We start from the raw sequence: 21,328 nt of genomic DNA on the forward strand, positions 1-21,328 counted from the left end.
AGGAAAACCATTGCAGAATGGACCAATTGTCCATTATTCTTCACCCTTCTCTTCAGAAGACTGGTGACGAGAATGAAAGCATACTTAGGAAGTATTGGACATTATGTAGCTGTTTGAAAGCCAGGGTAAAAAGATAAGTTTTGGCCTGGCACTTAATGTAGATGATGATAAATGCCAGGCAACTCTGAAGGGTGAGCGCATGCCACAGGTGAGTTGCCACCACTGAACAAACCGTGTATCTGAGCCAAACTATATGCTACAGTGGACATAGCCCAACCCGTGGCCACCAATCACATTTTATAAGAATATTTAGGTGTTTGAAAATTGGCTCAAGGGCAACACTTCTAAAGTGTTTAAGCACTTCTAAAGTGTTTAAGCACTTTAGAAGGTACGGGGTTGGGGGGACAAGATTGCTTATTGCTGCTGCTCTGCAGGCACAATCAGGATTGGGTTCTCACAGCAGCATTTAAACTGCTAGATGTTCCTCTAAATTGGTATTGACGGCCACAGGTCGGATCCTTGTCTATCATAAGATGTAGTTTGGCTCTCTAGTCAATACCTGCCTCACCCCTGAGGATGGGGTCACAAAAAGCAGGAAGTAAGGAAGATCTTAGATGTATGTTAAATGAGACATTTCTTTTTCACTCCTTCCATTCCTTTATATTAAGGGGAATAATTTCTCTCTCAACCAAATTCCCTGCAATGGCCATCTAAGAGATTGCAGTTGTTTGCCAATCTCTGCTTCAGCATTACCCCTACTCAGCTTTTCTTCCCTGTCAATTTTTGGTATTTTGGGAGGCAGAAATTTGGATTCACCAGAAATTTTCCATGGATGGAACAGACTTCTATCATTTGTGTGTGACATACATCTCCTGCAGCAATCCAAAATGCTCTCTGAAATGCTGTTTGTAGGTGACAGGGGACCCCCAGAACACAGCATTATGAGGAAGCCATAGGTCTGCGGAGGCAGGGAGAATCAGTGAAAATTGCCCTTCTCCTTCAACCCACAGATATCCTCCATGTGACCCAACCCCAGAAGCCTTTTGAAACTCCTAAGATTTCTCTGTGTAGTTCATTTGTCTTTGCTACCTACAAGGACTCTCCCTCTCTCTGGCCTGGGACCATTTTTGCATTTAGAACAGCCATATGCTACCTTTACTAATAGTGGTTGTGATGATTTGGAGGTTTTGTTGTTTGGCTATTACGGATTATAATCATCAGGAAATATAACATGACTTTCATTGTTGCAGATGGAGGGTAGGGGTCAAACAACTCATTTATGAATGAAGACTGCAATTGGAGCATAGCTCTAAGTTATTGCTTTTATGTAAATTTCATTTTGAACAACATTAATTTATGTAATCTGATGTCATTCTGAAGAAGAATGCCACTGTATGACTGACCTATAAACATGGGAGAGATAAATGTTTGTGGCACTAAACGGGAAATGTAATATTGCCTTCTCTTGACAGTTCTCGGAAAAGGCCCCTACAAGCTGGTCAGCTATTTGGACAGAGAAATTGTAATTACAGCCAAACTGCTGGATGGTTCTGTTTTTCTGGCAAAAGGAGATGGCCTGCCTTCTGCAGAGACAGTGAACTTTATGTTGACCTCAGGATTATATAAACTCAAAGCACACGGTAAACTTACTGTCACTATGAAATATCTAGAAATTTAGTAAAATCAGTTAAAAAAAACTTTGGCAAAGTTAATTTTCAAATCAGAACCAATTTATTGTTGAGTTCCAAATACTTGGTACAAACAACTAGAGAAATATATTATTATATTATCTGTTTCTAAGTTTTCAATTATCTTGAGTATTGTTTGAGAGAGAATGTGCTATTGGCTTAATATAGCAAGGCAGTCCTTTGCAGTACTGATATTGAAAATTGTGCAGAAGAAAGATTATTCATTGAACTAAGTTCTTTATTCGATGAATATACATAATTCTTGATAATTTGAAGAATAAAGTCTTGGGGTAAGTTGGTTTTGAACAGTATTTGGGGAGGGTAAGAGGAACATTGAAAAAATATTACCTTTATGGAGGTTTCCTAGTGAAAAATGTAACTCATGGAGTTAAATTGTACTTGCCAAAGGTATTACATTGAAATTCTTCATTCCATATACAAACTTTCTACATAACTGTGTAAATTACTTATTTTATCTGGCAAGGTATGTATCTTTATGATAGGTTGAGCATGGGAGAATCTGGTTGTGCTGTTTAAAACATGAAGAAATAATCAAAATGTAGTTTTGCAGCAGCTTAGTACACCAGCAGCTAGACTTTGCAAATTCTTCTCTACTCAGCTAACAACATAACATTTGTTGTTTGTTTTCCAGATCCAAACTTAGTTTCATTTGAAACTGCTGACAGGCCAAATTATTTTCTTCATTTGGCTTCCAATGGTACCCTGGTTCTTTCCAAGTGGGAAAGAAATGAGATTTTTCACAATAGATCAACCTTTGCCGTGCATAAGAACACCTGGCTTTCGGGATACAGTTCCTTTGAGTCATTTGCGGTGCCAGGAGCCTTCATCAGCATTTCAGGTTCTTCTGTGAATGTTGTTAAATACCAGCATTCTGAGGCATTCAGACTTTCTACACTTTTTAAACTTGTGGGTAAGTACTTAAATGTGAACTGTTGAATATGATGGCTAGACTTGCAAACTTGGTTTGGCCACATTTTATATGATGTTATTGTGTTATAAAAATTAAACGTGTTTATTGGAAGACACTGCCTGTTCATAAAAATCAACTCCAGAACCCAGTAGGTAAGTTAGCTTGCTTATTTTTATCTTTGTACTGAAGTACTTATGACTAACTACTGTGTTTAAGTACTATGCAAAGGATGATCTCTTAAGCAGAAAAACAATAATTACTGTATAGAACGTCAATAAAGAGCTCCATGGTGCAGACTGCAGGACTGCAGTCCAAGCTCTGCTAATGACCTGAGTTCAAGCCCGACGGAAGTTGGTTTCAGGTAGCCGGCTCAAGGTTGACTCAGCCTTCCATCTTTCCGAGGTCAGTCAAATGAGTACCTGGCTTGCTGGGGGTAAAGGGAAGATGACTGGGGAAATCACTGGCAAACCACCCGTAAACAAAGTCTGCCTAGTAAACGTTGGGATGTGTCACCCCATGGGTCAGGAATGACCCGGTGCTTGCACAGGGGACCTTTACCTTTAGAACATCAATATATCTAAGAAGATGGAATAACAACATAAAACTTACTGTTGCAGTTATTGTACCTCACACTCAAAGGAAAAAGCAGACAACACAGGATGCAGAGGCTTTTGTATCACTGTAGTATTACATGATTTTACCCAGGGATCGCAGATTAAGTGGGCAGGTGTTCACTCCCTACAACTCTGAAATCCTGGTTTTTGGGTCTTTTTAAATCTCTATGTACACAAATGCATGGTTGGAGTAGTATTTTTTATGAAATATGAGAGTCCTTTTAAGTGAAAAAGTGAAAAAGTATTATTGACTACCAAAAAAGGATAGAAAAAGGGACAAGGGAGGAGAAAACACAAAAATCATAATACTTTGCTTATTTAGCAGTGATTATTTCTTAAAAGCAATTTTTTTTGCAGCTGTTGTATCCATAAAGGTTATTTTTATGTCTTGATGGCAGTTATGCGCTATCTGAGTATATTTCCAACCCACAATTAGTTTCAATAGAACCTCCCCATAAATGTGCGTTTAGTCAGGGGTGGTCTTAGCCATGGGGCATCCCTTAACTGCACACGATTCCCCTCCCCCCATGGAGTGGGAAGGAAAAAGCACCAGTGGCCACGCAGATGTCCAGGGCTTTGTGGCTGGCTGCTGTGCATGCATTCACCTGCCTCCTCAGGGGCTCACAGAATGGGCAGCTGTTTTGTGTTCCTGCCTGCCTGCCCCTTCAGAACCACACAAGGTATGACTGGGAGAATGGAAACTACATCCCCAGTATGAGCATTTTGAACCTGATGACTGATGAAGATAGCTTGAAATGGACGATTTCTAGAACTCTGTCTTGCCTCATTGTCTCTTCACTGAATTTATGTTTCAGCACTGCTGCTTTATTCCATATACTTTATTTGACTTGACTGATTATATTCCACCGTGTAGTGTTGAACAATTATAACACTTGTGATTAGTCTTGTGAGACTTCATTATGTTTCATTCCAGATTCCAGCTTTGGCCAGAAGTGCCTTTTACCTGCTTTAACTGGTTAGCAAGCTGCAGCTTTTTGTGGGCAGAAAACATGTGCCCACCATGGTGCACGGCCCTAGTAACATTTAGATTGGATTATTACAACACACTCTATGTGGGGCTGCCCTTGAGAGTTTGGAAACTTTAATTAATACAGAATGCAGTAGCCAGGTTGCTGACTGGAGTGGGTCATAGAGAATATATCACTTAGGTCATCTCCCCTGGCTACTAATTTGTTTCTGGGCCCAATTTGAAGTGCTAGTGTTGACCTTTAAAGCCTTAAATAGTTTGAGACCACCATACCTTAAGGATTGGGCTACCTCCCTACAGACTTTCTGGATTGCTATGGTCCTCTTCTGAGACCCAACTTCTGGTGCCCTCTCCTTCTTAGGTTAGATGAATGGCAACTCAGAGAGGTGTTCTCGGTCTTGGTCTGAAATTATGGAACTCTCTTCCCAGAGATATGCATCTGCCCCCTTCCATCACTCTCTTCCTCCAGTAGATGAAGACTTCGTTTTGTTTTGTCTGTGTTCCCTCAATGGTGGCTCCTTCCTGCCCTATGTTTTAATTGCTAGTATTGTGTTTTTACTGCTCTGTTGTAGTTGTTAGCTGCCTTGGTGGCCCTGATTGGGCAGAAGGGTGGGATATAAAGTTTGTAAACAAAGCATGGATGTCCTACAATGCATATATTTAGTTGAAATATGCTATCATTTCAGTTGGCACGTGGTGAATAGAATTATCATAGTTTTATATGGACAAGTCATAGTTTCTAGAGTTGGGCAAGTGTTACCCAGCTCTTCTTGGAAAAGCTGTGATAAATCAATCTGTAGATGAATTGCCCAATCGATGATGTAATCCCTATTTGTGTCTGAGTGCTTGTAATACTCAGAATCCCATGGTGCACCTGATGTCAGAAACACCATAATTCTACATGCCTGCCTAGAATTTCCTCTCTTCTTCCACCCAAAATTATATGTCCTGTTGCTGGAAAGTGTTATGGTGGCAGGAAGCAGCTAAGAAATAGAAATATTCTGCTACATCCCTCAACCTGTCCCCTCGCCCATCCAAGTACCTTCGAGGCTTAGTGTCCATCTGATCCAGTGCATACTTGGAACTACATTTCCCAGAATGCATCTAATGCCTGGGACACACAGCATGTGGAGCAGGCAGGGAACTCTAGTTGACTGCCAGCTATTTAACATCAGGCATTCTGTGAACTACAGTTCCAAGATACATGACAAGTCAAAGGCACTACGTGTGGGGGACAGGTTCCAGGCACACAGCAAAAATGTTAACTGCCACCATCACCTCTACATAGCTCCCCAGTAGCAGTGCAGATGAAGATGAGAGGAAAATTCTTTTCTGGCTCAGATTTAGCAGCTCAGCCAGAGAAGACTTTGATGATTTGTAATGCTTCTGCTATTTTTTGTGTGCATGCACACATCAGAGGTTATGCTATTTCTGTTTACAGATACTAAGTCATCCTTTTTCAGGAAATGCCCCAGAAGCTCCATGCTATAGCTCAGATGCTGAGGTTACAGCTAAATTTCTGTTTGTCGTCTTCTTATCAAAATGAATACACTGCTTATTCAGTGGACATCAGTTTCTTTCCACCTTTAGAAAAGGCTTAGGAGAAACACTTTCAATAACTGTTCAGTAATGCCTAAACATATCCTAGACATTTGGTCCATATATATTTTTGTATAGCCTCCTATATATTTTTATAATTAAAATGTTGAGGGTTTTTCTTAACAAGCAAAGAGGGGAAATGTTGCAAGAAATAAGGTTTCATTTTGGCAAGCCATACCAGTGCATTAACTTCTGTGACAGAAGGGGCCAACTGCCTCCTTTGCAAAGTTTCCTGTTATCAAACTGCTATTAAGCAGTGTTAATAGTGGCATTGTGAATCTGCCTATGTTTTGAAGCATGTTAAGATGAGATCGTAATGCAGCTGTTGGCTGGCACACTCCAACTTCACAAAATATGACAGATTTTGTCATTGCCAAATATTTGTTGTCTCCTGGCAAATTCCTTTAATCATAGTGCTGTTGAGGTTTGCAACAGCAGAACACATGGAGCTAATGCTATTCCCCAGACATACAAGATGGGCTGTATTTTGTCCAGAACAAAAAAGTCTTAGTCTTTTTATCTTGGAGAGGGAAAAGAAGAGGTTAAGAACTGTAACAGTCTTTCCTTGTGGTGCATTAGCAGAGAATGGAGTATCTTTTTAAAGTGTGAAGTCTTTGCCTTCCAGTCATGCCAAAGAATCCTCTGTATGCCAGTGGAAAACTAAAACAATTTACCTCAGCAAGTGGGATCATATCAAATGATCGTGAGGCATTTCATTAATCACCACATCCGAGGATTTGGGTTTCAGAGTTTATAAGCAAAGAAACATAGAGCTTGAATCTTTCTCCAATGTTCTTTCACAAGGCTCCGCTTGCTGATGCAGGGTAATTACATGGTCTAAAAATACAGCAGCATTTGTTTAAGTTAATGGAAAAGTTACACCAGTTCTAGAGTGCAGAGGCAAAGACAGATTGAGTTTCCTGCTGACTATCATAAATGCTTTACTTATTAGATCAGAACTTTTCCAACTGGGAGCTGCTTTCCTGACTATAAATATTAGGAGTAGTATAATAGGACCTGTAAACTCACTTGGAATGAAATGCCTTCACAAGTCTTCTTCATGATCTATGAGACACATTCAAAAGATTTTTCAAAACCAAAGTACCACTACAGTAGATAATTAGTTGCCAAAGGTCATGTGAAAAGTCACTCCAACTTGAAACCAATAATTGTACCATAATGACATGTATCCTACCAGGCCACTTAACAAAGTTTGAAGCCTTCTTCCAAAAAAGAAGAAGGGGTCTTCCTTTGGCAGAAGAGCCACTTAAATTGGAGGAAAGCTTCTTAGATAGGAGGGAGGAATCCAACTTTGCTGAGTGGATTGAGGGGTACATACCAACATCAATACCTGAACCTTTTCATGGTAACATTTTCCTCTTGTATTATTTTGTGTATATGTAACTGACAAACCCCCCCCCCCGCATATGGTAGCTTCATCGAGAAATCCTTTTATATGATGCACGTACACTTCCATGGAAAGCTTCAAGATGCTGTACTGTGACTCCTTGGACTAATATATAAGAGACTCTTAGCTCATAAAGTAGATTATCCCTGTTAATAATTATCAGCCTTCCTTTAATTTGTACTTGTTGCTGTTAATTATTAAACACTAATGGGCGTGCTTTGTTCAAACTAATAGTTTAACATATGGGTCACAGCTCCCTTCTTTTGACAGGCCTTCAGCCTAAATTACTGTTGATTATGATAATGGTATCATTACCATGAGAAGTAGAATCTAGCAGGAAAGGCAGCAGGAAAAGAGGAAGACCCAACATGGGATGGATTGTCAATAAAGGAAGCCATGGGATGGCATATTGCAAGATCTGAGCAAGGTTGTTAATGATATGCTTTTTCGAAAGTCATTAATTCATTGTTGTTTTTTCCATCAAGTCACATCTGACTTATGGTGACCCCTGGTCGGGTTTTCAGAGGTGGTTTGCCATTGCCTGCCTCTGTGTCATGACCATGGAATTCCTTGGACGTCTCCCATCCAAATACTTGCCAGGATCGGCCCTGATAAGCATCTGAAATCTGATGAGATCAGGCCTGGGATATCCAGGTCAGGGCCATTACTTCATAGGGTTGCCATAAGTCAGAAGCGACTTGACTGCACTTAACACACACACACACACACACACACAATGTTATACAGTCTTCCCTTTTAAACTTTTAATACCCAGTCCTTTTTCCAAGGGGACAAAATATAAATTCATGTAACATCTTTTGTCGTTCCCCAAACAAAGTACAGAACGATTCAAAAAGTAATTGTGAAAATGTCACATGAACCACCTGGAACCCACAAATGATAAAAAATGAGTATATTCCAACAATGTGTAAAATTATCTGACAATGCCAGTGTTATAAGAGTGCATCAAAATACTGTACATAATACACTGTCCAGGGTCAATGCCTCTGCCCCCACATTTACCCAGGGGACAGCAGGCCCCATCAAAGGCACACTGCGCCAGCAAGCCCTGAGGCTGGGGAAGTTGCCTGTCAGGTTGCAGCAGGGCATGACCTTGACACAATCTACTCAGGGATCAGCCAGCTTGAAGGACCCCATCCAATTCTCAGTGACATGCCAACCCACCCAAGTTTTGGCAGTGAGATTCAGGGGAGTTCTGACAGAGGGGCAGGAAAAACAAGTAGCACTGACCTTCTTAGAGGAGGGCAGGCAGGGCAGGCAGCTATTTAAAGAAGTCCAGGGGAAAGGGCTAGTGAGCTCACCACTCCAAAGCTATAACCATTGGCTCAGAGGTCTGTCACTCCCCAGGACTGGATTGGGGAGGGAGGATTGGCTGAGCCCAGGGTTGGCTGTCTTTGGGGAAGCATTTAAAAGGTATGCCCAGGAGCAGCCAGGGATGAAAAGCCAGACCCATTCCATGGTAGATGGGAATAAGTAATTGGCAGAGTGGGGAAACTGGGTGACGAGAGACCCCTTCATCTTGCTTTATTCTGAGGCTCTCTCCCAGGGCATGTGCCCAACTAAAATCAACCCTGGAGTTGGAGGATGAGACAGCCCTAGACTCAGACCCAACCCCATCAGAACCTGACATACAGCTACAATATATCTTTTTGCTACACATTGCATTTTATATCTGTTTCCTACCTGTTACCTCTTTTATGTTGTATTTCTTGTTGCTTTATTTCCCCCCCCCCCCCGCCCAATGTTTCCTTTGCTCTAAACGGATTAATTGCAATACCTCAAATCAAGACTTCTCATGTAGTAATAGTTAACATCCCATCCACAGAGTATAACCTAAAACATATCTCTAGTTCAATTCCAACTTTATTAAAACAGGAAAATATATTGTGAGCTAGAGATATATTTCTGTGATATTTTAGCTTTCTGTAGGAGCTTAATTTTGTTTTACATCCTATTTTGGCAGGCTAAAATAGTGTGGTCCAGAAAGTGTTACACACTTATTTTGGATGGGGAGGCTCCCTTGGGGAAAAAATTCTAACGTTAGAAAGTATTCTAGATTTGACTTAGAAGCAGCTCCTGTTACTTACAGGAGAAAAAAAGAGGGTCACTTTTTATGTTTAGAAGTTTTAGTATCTTGGAAGGTTTACTATATTTGGGATAGTATACAGTGTTTTATGTAATCCCAAGACATGCAACCTTCTGGAAAAAGAATTCTCCAGGAGCTAGCCACTGTACTTAAGCATGTGAAGAAAGAAAGTTCTTTCATAGGCACTTGAAACTCAGCTGGGATTGCTGCATACTATAAATAAATAGTATCAGAAACCTAAGTTGCTGTGTTTGTAATATGAAAACATTCCTTCCAACTGAGACAAACATAAAGGAACTCTGTTGGATCACCCAGTGATTTGACCTCCCTTCCATGAAGTGTAATATGAGGACATGCAAGGAAAACTCATGGTCAGTTATGCTGTAACCTTGTGAGGTGCTGAGAACCCTGGGATTGACTGTATTTCTAAAATGTTTTACACAGTCATTGGGAATTAATGTTAGTCTTTGCCTTGTATTTTGGGTTCTTACTATTTGTCGTGGAATAACGTAGAATTTACACAGTGCCGTGGAACACATTATGATTTACATTAGGGGTGGGGAACCTTTTTTCTGCCAAGGGCCATTTGGATATTTATAACATCATTCGCAGGCCATACAAAATTATCAACTTAGAACTCACCCCCACGCATTCTGCCTCTGCCCCCTTTAATCCCTCTATTGTTGCCACTTCCGCCCCCAGCCCTCTTGTAGTGCAGAGGGAATACGTTTCTCCACGGCCCGGGTGGGAAAGGGTTAACACAGTTTCTTGGGCGGTCCTAGCAGCTCCATAGCTAATGATTCTTCTGCAAGGTGGGGGAAAGGTTCATTTTCTCAGCAAAACAAACTCAAATCTGCTTTGAATAGAGGCTATTCCTGTCCATGGGAGGGGGCAGATCGCCAGTCTTAGATCCTTCTGAGCTAGAGATCTGCCAGGACCCACAAAGGGCCAGACCAAATGATTTCGGGGGCCTGATACGGCCCCCGGGCCTGACGTTCCCCACCCCTGATTTACATCAAGGCTGCACATGATTCAGTGAACTATAATTTAAAAAATTGATAATGGGATGCAATTTTAACTGTTTAGTTAAAAACAAAATCTAAAACAGCACTCAAATGGGAAACACGGCTATAACATTTGTGATCACTGGCCTCCATCTAATACAATGGAGCTTTGCATTTTTTATATGAGCCTTGCTTGGTATTGTCCCTGCAAACGTTTAGATACTAGGTCAGGGTTCCCCAATGTGGCGTCTGTGGGCACCATGGTGCCCACCAACACCATTCCTGGTGCCTGCCAAGTGTTTTCAGAAAGTAGGTGGTGCTTTTGCCCAGCAAGGCTTCTGACTGGCTGTGCAGATTTTTAAAAAATGTTACTGTGGCAGCAGCTGACACCACAGCACATGGATCTTTACTGTGAGACTAAAGGTAAGCTGCAGCAGTCATTTTGTGGCTGTGCCCACCATGCTGTATCAGAATTCCAAAAGTGCTTGCAGGCTCAAAAGGTTGAAGACTGCTGCACTGGGCAAAGACTTGCCTTGCTGGAGCTTTATTGAATAACCTTCTGGGCCTGTTCCTGCTGAAGTTCTGTTGTGTGAATGCTCTATAGCAGGGGTGTCAGACATAAGGCCTTGGGGCCAGATAGGGCCCTTGAAAGCTCTTATCCGGCCTGCAAGCCAGCCGTGGCAGCCACCCCCACTCTCTCTCTGGGCTGGCAAGCCCACTGCAAGCTCGCCAGCCAAGGCAGCTATCTACCTCCCAGTCCCAATCTGGGTTGGCAAGTCTACTGCAGTCTTGCCAGCTGAGGGAGCCACCTTCCCCCAGTCCCGATCTGGGCTGGCAAGCCCTCTGCTGGCTTGCCAGCTAAGGCTCCCAATCTGGGCTGGTGAGGCTTGGCCTGGGCTGACCAAGTAACCTTTATGTCATATCCATCCCTCGTAACAAATGTGTTGTAACACCTCTGATCTATAGCATGCTGAATGCCTTTATTAATTTTATGTTGAAGTCAGGGGACCGAGTACAACAATAAAAGGCTAGGAAGGAGGAGTCAAGGCCTGAGATTACCAGATTACGGAACAGAATATTTACTGGGAGATTAATTTTGCAACTGTGGTAAAGGGGTGCAACGGCATGTCATCACAGCATACTTAATCCTGGGGGTGGGGAGAGAAAAGTCACATGAAACTAAGGTTGTGCCTGTACCACAGAGTGGAAGGTAACATTGTCAAGGGATATGGAGAGTGAATGAGGAAGGCTCTCGCAAATATTAGAATCCGATTAATTATAAACTGATTAATGCCAATAATTTAGGACATATGGCAGCAGGCCTAATGACCCCGATGGCATTTCCAACATTTGAATTTGAGATCTTTAATTTATAATGGACATGTATGGTTGAAACATCACCTTAAACTAAGTCTTTTTAGGAGACAAAGATAATAAAAACTGTAACTGAATTATGAATTATCTTAGTTTTACAGAAATACGTAAATCTCTAGTACTTCAGTATGGGGAAGGAAGGAGAAGATTAAAGACAAGGAGTAGGTAAAAGTCTTTTTGAACTGTAGTTTTAGATAGAATTTTGATAGGCTATCTACTGTAAATGCTGGTCAGCTTCTTAGAAATCAATAAGCGCTGGCATTAATTACTGATGAAATAACCTAAGTCCTTAATTTAATTTCTGAATGTTTTATAGAAAGGACAGATGTTTTAGTTATATGGCAGAATGTCTTACTAGCTGGAAAATTTTATGTGCCTGACGCTGGAAAGCTGCATCAACAGGAATGATTAGCCAAGCCACTGGAGATCACAGAAATGTGTCTGTGAGAAGGATGCATGGGTACCATAATGTTTGTATTTAGTTTCCTGTGAAGATCCATCAACCTGTAATAAAACTCCACTAGGAATGTATCTCCCAAATGGCAATTGGTGGCAAAATTTATACAAGAAGCTAGATCCATGAGAGACGATGACTACATATATTATGTGTGAGATCCCCCCCCCCAACCTGGAACTATCATTTACCAGGCATCATGAGGCTGACTTAGCATAACAAATCCAACCCGAGTCTTTTTGAGAAACTTAGTTTTTATTATGATTTTGTTATTCTTTAAAATTACTAAAAGTGCTAGGAAATTGAAAACAATAATGTGATGTGATATAGTTCTAGACAGAAATTATAGTTATGGGGAGGTGTCTCTAATAATACATTTCTGCGTTCAGAAATGTTTTTTTAAAAATGAGTCTTTTTTTAAAAAAAACAAGTATTTCTTTTTATCTTGCCTGTCCACCAAGGAGCTCATGGTGGTGTACATGGTTTTCCTTTCCACTGCTTCTTCACAACAATGCTGTGAAGTTGGCTAAGCAGAGTGAATATTTTGCCCAAAGCCACTCAGTGAGATCCATGGCTGAATGAGATTTGAATCCAGGTATCAGTCAAACCCTCTAACTACTACACAATATTGGTTCTTTTCTTCTTTCTCATTTCTCCCTCACCCCAAGTGTTTTAGTTTCTCATTGTTCTTTACTAACACCTCTGTATCCTTAAGGAGTCCCCCCCGCCCCCTTTTGAAACATGTCATTGACTACTGAAGGAATGAAAGGTTAAATAGCAGGTGCTTATTGATACTACCAGGAGCCTCAGATAATGGTAATTCAAGATTGCATACTCATTCTGCACTTTAAAGGATCTAAGAGAAATTATAGCACATGAGCATGTGATTTAAAATAAAACTCCTACAACTTTATTTCTAGATACAAAATTCAGCCATGTACATTCTACCTGTGAATGGCGCTACGATGTCTGTACAAGTCCTTGTTTCAAAACATGCCGAGATCCTTTGGCAGAACACTGTCAGGCTGTACCCAAGTAAGTGTGTGTATAAATCATGTGGCTTTTATATATTTTCCCATTTGCAAATATACGTTTTACTTACCTACCATTTATTAGTATCACATCCATTTCTGCTGCTCAGAAGGAGTTACACAGATATTTATAATGTAATAATAAACAACAAAAAGGGGGAAAAAGTCTAGATTCGGTCAGTCTGCATTATGTGCATGAAGTGACTGGACCCTTTGCAAAGCTGCATCCTCGTCTACACCCACAGACTTCTTAAGGAGCTTCCTCTCCCCGTTTTATTACACTTCATATACCACCTTAACTAACAGGCATACCACCAGCCTGGAGGTGGGTCAAAAAGGCAGGAAGTAGAGTGATGGTGCCTTAAGGAGCCTTCTCCTATGCTGCCCCCCCCCCCAGCTATTTGTGCCCCAGCCTAGTCGTGTCAATGCCCTCCAGCTCCCTTCTGTGGGCTTCCAGCAAACCTCACTCCTTTGTGCTCTCCTTTTCAGAGGATGGAATTGAATGACATTCTTTCTCCCTTCATCATTCCATTGCCCGGCTAGCTCACACATCAGAACTTGGCAAATAAAATCATTTTTTTCTGAAACCTTTACATATTCTTTCACTGTATAAAAAGAAAATGAAATAAACTTAGCCTTCTCCTTCTGCACTGAAAACAGTTGATGTCCTTGAATTACAGTGCTCAGGCATCCTGTAAAAAATAACTTCCATAACCTCCTATATTGAGGAGATCCTAAGGAGATCCCAGTGCTGAACTGGGCTGCCCTTCTAACATAAATGCTTAATAATTGGCATTGACCTCAGAGAGTTTGAAGCTTATCCCTAATGTCCAGTATCCGTGATCCCATTCTTTCCCTAATAGTACCTCACCAGTCATATCTGTTCTTGTCTTCTTTTTTTTCCATGCAAGGCAAATTTTTAGAAGAGCCCTGGGAGATTTTGTTTTGGTATAAACAAGGAACACAATTTCGCAAAAGCATGGAAAGGCTTTCTGCCAGTTCCCAGTGGAAATATTCATCATTGGATATTTATTCCAAAGGTTATGTCACATTGTTCATGAATTAGCTCAACCTAGCAGAATAGGAAACTAGGCCAGCCACAATGTAAGCTAATGAGGGAAATAGGAGTAATGCTGAGGCTCTTGTATTTGAAATGATTTACAAATTAAGCCTGTAATCACCAAACATCTTAAAATACCTTGATTTGAAGACTAAGCCAGATTAAATGAAAATATACCTGGTGAAATAGTTTATGGTTGGACTGGAAGAGTGCTTTTTGGTGTTTTGTTTCAACATGCTAAATGGTGAAATCTGATTTTTTTTCTTTTAGAGTGGAAGGATGTGTACCCATGTGTCCTTTATATATGGTTCTGGATGAAGTCACTCAACGATGTGTCTACTTTGAAGACTGTATGTACAGCACAGTTTGTTTTCTTATGCTCTGGAAAAAAGGAGCTTGTTTATATGTAGGATAATTCTGCATCCCACATTTCTCCCAACACTGTCAGGACCCAAGATGGGAAGCAACAGGAAATACTGTACAAAATTAATATTCTATTAAAATAATTAAATATATCATGATGTAGACATTTCAGAGCTCACATCTAGAAGCTTCAAGCTGCCCCATAAGTTCCTTAAATAGCTCTATTTTATAGCATTGCCAGAAGGCCGCAGAGTAGGTGCCTGCCTCACCCATTCTGGAAGGCTGTTCCATAGCTTCAGGGCAGTAACAAAAAATGTTTGCGCTATGGAAGAGCAGATGTTATCCACTGAGCATAACAGAAGCCCCACTGAGCATAACATTGATCCCCAAGATGTTTCTTTATCACACCTATATCCAAGGCAATCACAGTAACCTTTTTCATCCTTGTTAGAAATCCGTGAAATAGATTAGAAAAATGTCACTCAGTGAGCTTCAGGATTAAACAATGATACCTCTGATATAAGTTTAACATGCTATCACATATGCAACACTGATTCTTAGTAAGTGTCTTCTGATTGGACTTAGATACCTATGGAAATATGTGTTGTACAGGAGAGGCTGTTCCAGCACCCTTTTCCTTGGTGAGGTGAGGGGGAATGAGGTGGAGTTTGTGATGGTTGCCAGGAAGAGAGAGCCAGCCATATAGATGCTACATGCCTTGAGTATGGTCTTAGGGATGGGATGGGAAAAGGTCAAAAAGAAAGTCTGCAGACAGTCCTGGAAAGCTACCATTCTTGGTATTATCAGTGAAAAATTCTTTACCTGAAGTCTTCACACAACACTTTTCACATGTATCAGGTCATTACTTTTATAGAAAAACCATGTTGAATGCAGTAAGTACTGTTGATTTGAATGGAACTAACTGTTAGTAATATTTTTGTAGATGAGATTTATTATATTGAAATATTTATTATATTACTGAAATATTACATTTTATATCATTATTTAATAGCAGTTGCAACCTATGCTAAAAATGAAAATTCTTCATTAAATATGTAATCGTGTGTGTGTGTGCTTGCCATCAAGTCACAGCTGACTTACGGTGACCCCATATGGTTTTCAAGGCAAGATACGTTCAGAGGTGGTTTGCTCTGCCTCTCCATCATGACCCTGGATTTCCTTGGAGATCCCCCATCCCAATACTTGCCAGGGTCAAGGCTGAGAGTGTGTGACTGGTCCAAGGTCACCCAGCAAGTTTCTATGACAGTGTGAGGATTAGAACCTGGGTTTCCCAGATGCTAGTCCGACACCTTAACCACTACACAATACTGTAATCGTATATAACCCTTGTAGCACATATTTATGAGATCAGATTGTTAAAGCGTCAAAAATAACAATTGTTTTTGTCTTGTTTTAGGCATAGAGCCTGCAACAAGAGTTCATTTTCTACTATCCACTTCAAAGACACCCACACTTTTACACACATCCTCTGTGGCCCCTCATACTTCTGAAGCAGCACTGAGTAAAGAGATAACTACATCTCCAAGGCCCATATCAAAAGGCAGAGAAACAACTCATGTATCCAAGTGGCAATTCACTGCAGCAACAGAAAGAACTAAGCTTTCTACCCTTTTGTTACCAAATACTACAGTTTTAGCCACCTCCACAGTATCAAATGTTTCAGAACATTCTACTCCGGGTACAAGTGCAGTTTTTTCACCCCCAAAATCTAGTTTCCCTTCCGTTGAAGTTCCCGTGTCTCCAGCTGCCATTACAGGCCCATCACCAGATAAACAGACAAGTAGTACAACAATCACTTCAACCCCATCAGCATCTCTAATCACTGGAGCAGAAAGCAAACCAATTTCTACTCTAAGTATTATTAGGATTCCATCAGTTATTACAGACAGTGAATCACCAGTCACAACTACAGCAGTATCCAAAACTAAAGTAACAGGTGCTCCAAGTTTCCCTACCGAGGAGACGCAAGCAAAACTTGAAAAAATTACAGAGAGTGCAACTTATTCCATGTCAACATCAAGAACAGAAAGAACAAGTAAGTTCTTTACTAAACCAACCACAACAAAAGCTTTGGAGATCTCATCATATTTACCCATAGCAAACAGAACAACAACGGCAGACAAAACAAAGCTTGGCATAAGTCAACTGCCTATAATGGCTGCCAATGTCACCATAACTTCATTTTCTCCTTTATTTGCCGCATTATCAACACTAAAGCCAGTTGTGAAGCCAGTTCCTTCAGAAACAACAAAAACAACAGTTACTTTAACTAAGGAAGGAATTAAAACTACAGTTATTCCTGTGCCTACGCAGCTTCCTATCACTGTACAAACTGCTTTACTCTCTTCAACTGTTAAAAAAGAAACGGCACAAACAACAGGAAGTTCATCCACTCATCCATCAAGTTCATATTTTTCTCCATATTCAGCTACAACCGCAAAACCTGATATTCTTTCTACCAAATTCCCTGGAGTTTTACAAACTGGAACAATAATTAAACATTCCCCACTGATACAGCTAAACCAGACAGAAGGTGTGACTACTTTACAAACCCAGCATCCTGTTGCAACTCACACCTTAAGAGAAACACCTCCTTCCACAAAAGTAATCTCTAAAATGACTGTTTTCCCAGAATCCCCAAAACTTATTTCAGTGTCCCGGAAGACATCTACGGAACACAAAGCACCTTTGTTCCTGAAAACTACAAAGATGAGTGCTGTACCACAGCCTGTCAGCTTGACAAAATCCGATTTCACAAAAGAATTCACAGATGTGGCTGTCACAGTTCCACTAGTAACTACAAAAATTGAGCCGGTTCAAACAACTGGATATTCATTTTCTCTGCATGCTATGTCAATGGGTCTTGAGACAACACAGTCAGAAGAAATCACTAGTGTACCTACAATAAAGCCTACTACTTTGATTCCACCTAGTTTAGTCCCTCCATTGCCTGAAGCTCAAGTTACAATAGCTGCTACCCTACAACCAATAACAACAAAACCCACATCTTTTTCCCCAGTGTTTCCCCTTATAACAGAGATACAACGCACAGTAACCTCAAGATCAACTCCAGAATTGACAGTAAAGGCAGCTTTAGATGACACTGGTGTTACTTTATCCCCACACACTGAATTTAGCAGCCAGTTAGCAATTGTCAAAGAAGTAGCTTCAACTAAAGGACTGTCAACTTTATCTACCTCAATTACTTATCCTCTGACATCACTTTCTACTACACTATACCTGGTAGAGACAACAGGTTCTCCATATACTTTAACACGAGAAATGCCTGAAATTCCAGCTACAGCGAAACAGCCAATTGAGACAAAAGTATCAGCCACAACTCCAGAGGCTACACAGTCTGTTGCTACTTCTCCAGTAGAAAGGATCTCTTCCCATGTGGAAGAATTCTCTGTTCCATTTTTGATGACCAAAACAACTGGGAAGCATATTTTTTCACCAGCTTCTAAAGCCTACTTAACAACCAAAGGTACCACTGCAGCCTACCACTTTCCAGCTGAAGTGGCACGAACTAGTATCCACCCCAAAAGTGCTTTGAGCACGGCTGAGTCAGCGGTTGAAGTTGCAACACCCTTCCCTTTCCAAAGTACTTCCGAACCAGTGGTTGCTCCTTCCATTCCTTCAGTATTTTCAACAAAGGTGCCTTTAACAAGTAAAAAAGAAATACCGCCAACTCCAAAAGCTGATGTGGGTCTTCAGACAACTTTACTTACATCAACCAGACAAGCTACTGATTTCACTTCCAGCAAAAGACCTTTGTTTACTACATCTAAAGTTACCGCAACACTGCTGCCGTTAAAGGAAGGAGCAGTGGATTTGACTCCTACTGAAAAGTCAGAACCTGAGTCACCTACTGCAAAGCTAGCATTAACTCTTACAGAATCTAGCACTTTATCAGAGTCAACACCATCTTCATTTTTTACATTGGAAGCACCAAAAACTCTAACTGTGAGTCAGATAGAGTCACAGGAGGGGGCATTTTTAACCCCACTAGTATCGACAGCAATCACATCATTGGGCAAGAGTGCTACAGAGAAGGTTTCAGCTTTATCCAAGCAAGTGCCACTTTCGACTATTTCCTATAGTTCAGCATTCCCTGCATTTAGTGTGACTCCCGCTACCCCACATTTTACGACTGAGTCAGCACCTCTGGGAATAAGCGGCCTCACAACACAGAGTGTCACAAAATCATTAGCAGAGAAAACAGCAGGGATAGGAGAACCTGTTACAACTTCCTTGTTTCCAGCATCTTCTGTTGCTTTAGAAACCAAGAGTGTGAGCTCTCCAGAAACAGAGGCTGATAGACCAGCACTGGTTACAGAGCTTCCAGAACTGCATTTGCCAACCAAACAGTCACCGTCCTCCTTTTCTTCGCTTGGTTCTACCATCCTAACCACAACATTTGGGACACCATCTGCCACGGAGGTGCTCACATTTTCAACCAGCTCAGTTCCAGTTCTAGTTTTTCCAAATGCTACAGTTGCCGCAACAATTCCCACTTATTTGTCTACCAAGCCAATATATGAGTCCACGACAGAACATTCTGTGGAACTGGCAACAGTTGAAGCTGCTTCTGCCGCTGCAGCATCTGTTTTCATGCCCTCCAGAGAAACAGCAACATTACCAACATGTATTGTAAGTAATACAGTTATCTTTTCCCAGTCATACGAGTGTTTCTCTGTGTATGAAGATTCTTGGTCCCACTATGTGACAGGTGTATAAAAATTAAAGTATTTCTCTAACCTATAATACTAGAGAAGTTTGTAAGGGATTTTTATTTGTCCGCATCAGTTGAAGTCTACCTCATCAAAGTGGTCATCCCTGCAGAATGAAGTAGGAAAAAAACAGTTTTCAGAAGCAGCTTAGGTGATGATTGTCCTGGTGTGTAACTCTGAAATTATATTGCCCCAACTTGAAGCAGATGTATTTTGCATTCTTTTAAAATGTATGCCATATACAAGATCACTTCTAAATTAGTGGGTAAATGAGTTTCATGTCTTCACTTTTACTTTTTTTATTTAAACCCAGCTTGTATTCTGCAAAGACAAATGTGTACTTCAAGGTACACAAGGTTTCCCACTGGAAATCTGGAAGTGGCTTTGTACATGGTATATATTTATGTTAATATACTACATACTTATCTACTACACATGTTGAGACCACATAATTTCCAAAATTGACAATGGAGGAAATAATGACTGACTCAAAATATGTTTAAGAGACTAAAGAAACACAGATAGTGATAATTTTTTATTCTTTATGTTTTCTCTCTCCCTCTCTATATCATTAAGTTTGATTTTTTTAATCAACAGTTATTTTCAAACAGTCAACATGAATAAGACTGTTTGAAAAGGAGGATGCAAATGCTATGCAAATATAGTAAATTATATCCTCAGTGTAGCTAGAGGTGGCTGTCACAAAAAACTGGAAATGGAAGACACTTGTTTTTGCTCATCTAAACAAGAAATATGATCTTGGTGGTGGTTGAAGCTATATATATGACTGCATTATAATTGTAGACTAGTTTCTTCTTCTCATACTGGGTCAAAACACAGTCATGTCGAGTATATTAAACTTTTTAAAAAATCTTCATTGTTTGAAACATGAGCAAGGCTTTCCAGTACCATTTTTAAATGTAGATTAGCATAACTAGTTGAAAACAATTGCCTAGAGACAATCTTATTACAACTACACTGACCAAATAAAGCTTATCAAATAGTTTGATAATCTCTTCTACAATGTGGTATCACAGTCTGTTAGAGTTTTCTGTAATCAGGCTCTTGTTATGAGCCTTCTTATTTTTTGTAAGCATTGTTCTATTGAATATTGTTTTAATAACAATAGTAACCTGTGTTTTCTAAAATATGTCTTAGCCAATTTCAGAGAATGAATGCATAAAGCACATTTGCTTGGATGGACAACTAATCCAAGTTAATAGATCACAGAACTGCCCATACAATGCAACACAGCCTGGCTGTGGATTTCTAGGATTTGCTGTTCAAATTAATGGAGATAAATGCTGCCCCAAATGGGAATGTGCATGTAAGTCTTAATCATACAATAAAGATTTTAAAATGTTATTGGACCAACAAAGGTTTGCATTTGAGTTTACGAGTAGGCTAAAAGATTTCTGTAACAGTAGCATATGGTGGGATTATTTAGGGTACTAATTGCCATAAATATGTACTGATCAAGTGTTGGTTTTGTTTAAATAAATAGGATGTCCTTGTTCTGTCTAATTTTGTTGTTGTTTCTAATTGGACTGTGTATCACAGCTTTAAAATAGTAAGAGACCAAAAAAATAGGCACAACTCAGTTATGTTGGGTATTAAAGTCAGAAGTAGGTTGTACCATCACAGCAAATATTTGTTTTCAAAGACAAGCAATAATTTAATTCCAGTGGCACTCTCACTAGCCTTCTGGCACCCCCGGCGGGTCAATCAGTCTTGTCGGTGGGTCCGTACCAATGGCGTGAGCAATAAGCCCCCCTTTGTGGGGGAGGGAGGGGATCCTCCCAGAGGGGGCATTGGCAGGCCTCAGATATGGATGGGGAGAGTTAAGCAGCACTTCCCCTCAAGCTCTGCATTTTCCAGCTCGTCCTCTCTCCCTGGTGTGGAAGACACTGGCTACCCTTCCTCCCTGGCCAGTGGTTTTGCCCCCTTATTATG

General features: G+C 40.5%; 1 protein-coding gene across 1 annotated transcript in view; it reads left to right on the forward strand.

Moving 5' to 3' along the window:
• OTOG (otogelin) overlaps positions 1 to 21,328 on the forward strand; it is a 112,032-nt gene that overhangs the window by 62,623 nt on the left and 28,081 nt on the right. Inside the window, exons 32-37 of the mRNA XM_056851946.1 lie at positions 1,473 to 1,640; positions 2,341 to 2,619; positions 13,088 to 13,202; positions 14,529 to 14,608; positions 16,039 to 19,295; positions 20,534 to 20,702. Of these exons, the coding sequence (XP_056707924.1) occupies positions 1,473 to 1,640; positions 2,341 to 2,619; positions 13,088 to 13,202; positions 14,529 to 14,608; positions 16,039 to 19,295; positions 20,534 to 20,702 (4,068 nt within the window). The remainder of the gene's footprint in view (positions 1 to 1,472; positions 1,641 to 2,340; positions 2,620 to 13,087; positions 13,203 to 14,528; positions 14,609 to 16,038; positions 19,296 to 20,533; positions 20,703 to 21,328) is intronic.

This window comes from Euleptes europaea, chromosome 6 (genome assembly GCF_029931775.1).
Source record: "Euleptes europaea isolate rEulEur1 chromosome 6, rEulEur1.hap1, whole genome shotgun sequence".
Lineage (NCBI taxonomy): Eukaryota > Metazoa > Chordata > Lepidosauria > Squamata > Sphaerodactylidae > Euleptes > Euleptes europaea.